The sequence below is a fragment of the Trachemys scripta genome, chromosome 8 (genome assembly GCF_013100865.1).
Source record: "Trachemys scripta elegans isolate TJP31775 chromosome 8, CAS_Tse_1.0, whole genome shotgun sequence".
Lineage (NCBI taxonomy): Eukaryota > Metazoa > Chordata > Testudines > Emydidae > Trachemys > Trachemys scripta.
In genome coordinates this window covers 21,014,700-21,017,199 of record NC_048305.1, presented here as the reverse complement: position 1 = coordinate 21,017,199, position 2,500 = coordinate 21,014,700, and the positions used below count along the sequence as shown (strand labels likewise).

The 2,500-nt window shown below is 56.0% G+C and overlaps 1 protein-coding gene across 3 annotated transcripts in view; it reads right to left on the bottom strand.

Moving 5' to 3' along the window:
- The window catches only part of ADRB2 (adrenoceptor beta 2), a 60,784-nt gene extending 58,530 nt beyond the window's left edge, over window positions 1–2,254 (bottom strand). For all 3 annotated transcript variants that reach the window (XM_034778096.1, XM_034778097.1, XM_034778095.1), the window contains exon 1: window positions 196–2,254. In XM_034778096.1, the coding sequence (XP_034633987.1) occupies window positions 196–1,284 (1,089 nt within the window). In that variant the 5' untranslated portion in view covers window positions 1,285–2,254. The remainder of the gene's footprint in view (window positions 1–195) is intronic.
- Window positions 2,255–2,500: the final 246 nt, after the last annotated feature.

The window sequence follows — 2,500 nt, the reverse complement described above, 5'->3', positions numbered from 1 at the left end:
TTTTTTTTTTTTTTGTAAAGGCTCCTCTCTCTACAATATGGAATCGTGTGTGCTATGATTGATGCTCTGGGACTCAATGCAACCGTTCAGCACAGTACCTTTACAGTGCAATAAGTCCTCACTGGCAGGTGCCCCCGCTCCTTCACACAGCAATTCACACGTTTTGTCTTGTCCCAACTGATATCCATCGTCCTCCTCGTTGAAGTCACTTTTCCCGTTGCTGTTGGAAAATCCATTGGCGTGCATCTTCAGGGCAGATCGCCGGAGGCACAGGAGCTCCTGGAAAGCATACCTGAAGTCCGGGCTTCTGCAGTAAATAAGGGGGTTGAAGCCGGAGTTGACATATCCCAACCAGTTCAGGAGGATGTACAGGTTAGTGGGGATAATCTTGTCCTGTATCACGTGCACGATGTTGATTATGAAGAAGGGCAGCCAGCACAAAGTGAAGGTGCCCATGATGATCCCCAAGGTTTTCAGGGCTTTGTGCTCCTTCAAGCAAAATTTGGAGGTCCTCCTGTGACTTGCTCTCCCGTTCTGCTCCTGCTGGTTGTTGTTCTGGTTATGAAACCTCCTTTCACATTTGTCTATCTTCTTCAGCTGCTTCTTAGCTACCTGGAAGACCCTGGCATAGACGAAGACCATGATCACCAAAGGCAAGTAGAAGGAGATGATGGAAGAAGTGATGGCATAGGCCTGGTTGGTGAAGAAGTCACAGCAAGTGTCGTTTTTGTAACAGCGTTTGGCGTCCGGGCCATCTGCTCTGTACCAGTGCATCTGGATAGGCAAGAAGGAGGTCAAAACAGACACCACCCAGACCACGAGGATGACAATCCTGGCTTTGCTTTTGGTCAGCAGGCTCTGATACTTGAAGGGGGAGGTGATGGCGAAATACCTGTCCACGGCAATGACGCAGAGGGTCTCGATGCTGGCCGTGACGCACAGCACGTCCAAGGAGGTCCAGAACTCGCACCAGAAGTTCCCAAACTTCCACTGCTTCAGCATGATGTGGCTGGCTCCGAAGGGGACCACGGTCAGCCCCATCACCAGGTCGGCGCACGCCAGGGAAGTGATGAAGTAGTTGGTGACGGTCTGCAGCCGCTGGAACTTGGCGATGGCGGTGATCACCAGGACGTTGCCAAAGACGATGACCAGCACGATCACAGACATCAGGATGCCCATGCCCACCATCCAGACGTCTTCCGACAGGCTGGAACTACTCGGCTCCTCGCTGCTGCTCACATTGCCCGTAGCAAGCACCGAGCTGGTGGGACTCACCGATCCCATGGCTTCCTACCCGCAGCAGCGCACGTTCTGCGCTCTGCTCCCTGCTGACATGCAAGCCTCGGCCAGCCCCGGGTCCGATCCCCCGCTGCACAGCGCTGGGGCTCTTCGCAGGCAAGTCTGGGACGGTCCGAAGTCCGATGCCCACTGCGCAGGGCCGGCGCTCCGCTCGCGCTCTTTCCACGCCAGCTGTCTCCCGCACTCGGTGCCCTGGAGCAGTCACACGCGCGCTGTAGGAGATCCAAGCTTGGCAGCCCCCCGAGAAATGCCGGCGGTGGCTTGGCCGAGCTGGGGGCCTCTTGCAGTTAGACTTGTTGACAGATTGTTTGGTGGCTAGGAATTTGCATTTGTTTGTTCCCCTCTTAGCCTCCTCCCTTCCCTTCTGCAGCGGCAGCCTGGGCAGCTCCTGCCCTGCCAGGAGTCCTGTCTACAAGTGTCCTGAGCCCGTTATGTGTTGGAGAGCTTATAGGAACACCCAGCCGTGACATCAGGCAGCCCCCAGCCAATGGGCTGCTAGCAGGACGGACACACACACACACACACACACACACACGGCTGACAGTGTTGCCGGTGCTCCTGCTGGTCTGTCCCCTAGAGTGGTTTTCGCAGCCCCAGTCGCGGTCTCTCCCCTAGTTGACCGGGGAGCCTCCACTTTGATCCGCTGCAGCCCGCAAACATCTCCCTCTCCTCACGCCCCAGCCCCGGCGCTCCTGGCAGCCCGGATCGCTGCTTGCCCCGGTCGCATCTGCCTCTCAAAGCAGGGCGCTCCCTGGGAACACAGCCCGCAGGTTGATCCCTGGCTCCAGGCGCTTTTGCTGACAGAGGCAGACGCGCCTTCCCTGGCGCTTTGGTTTCACTGTTGACACTTCGGCCCTTTTGCAGTGAAGGTTTCGATTCTGCTGCGACCGAGGGGAATTTCGCACAACTCTCTGCATTCACCCTCCCTCCTCACTTGTGCATTGACAGTGAGGTTGTTTTGCGTGCGCCACGCTCAGTTCCCAGCGAACACTACTGCTTCTCAAGCAAGGTAATTTCCTCTCGCTAGTAAGTGCATGCTAGATCTTTGGGTGTTTGCAGACACACAGCTGCTGCAACAGGGTCCTATGGAAGTGGATTGGCCTAGAAACCACCTGTGGAACCGTACAGTGAAAAGTTATCGATGCTGAGTGGGATCGAAGAGAGGAAGAGGAATACTTTCTCTGCACACTTTACCACCTAA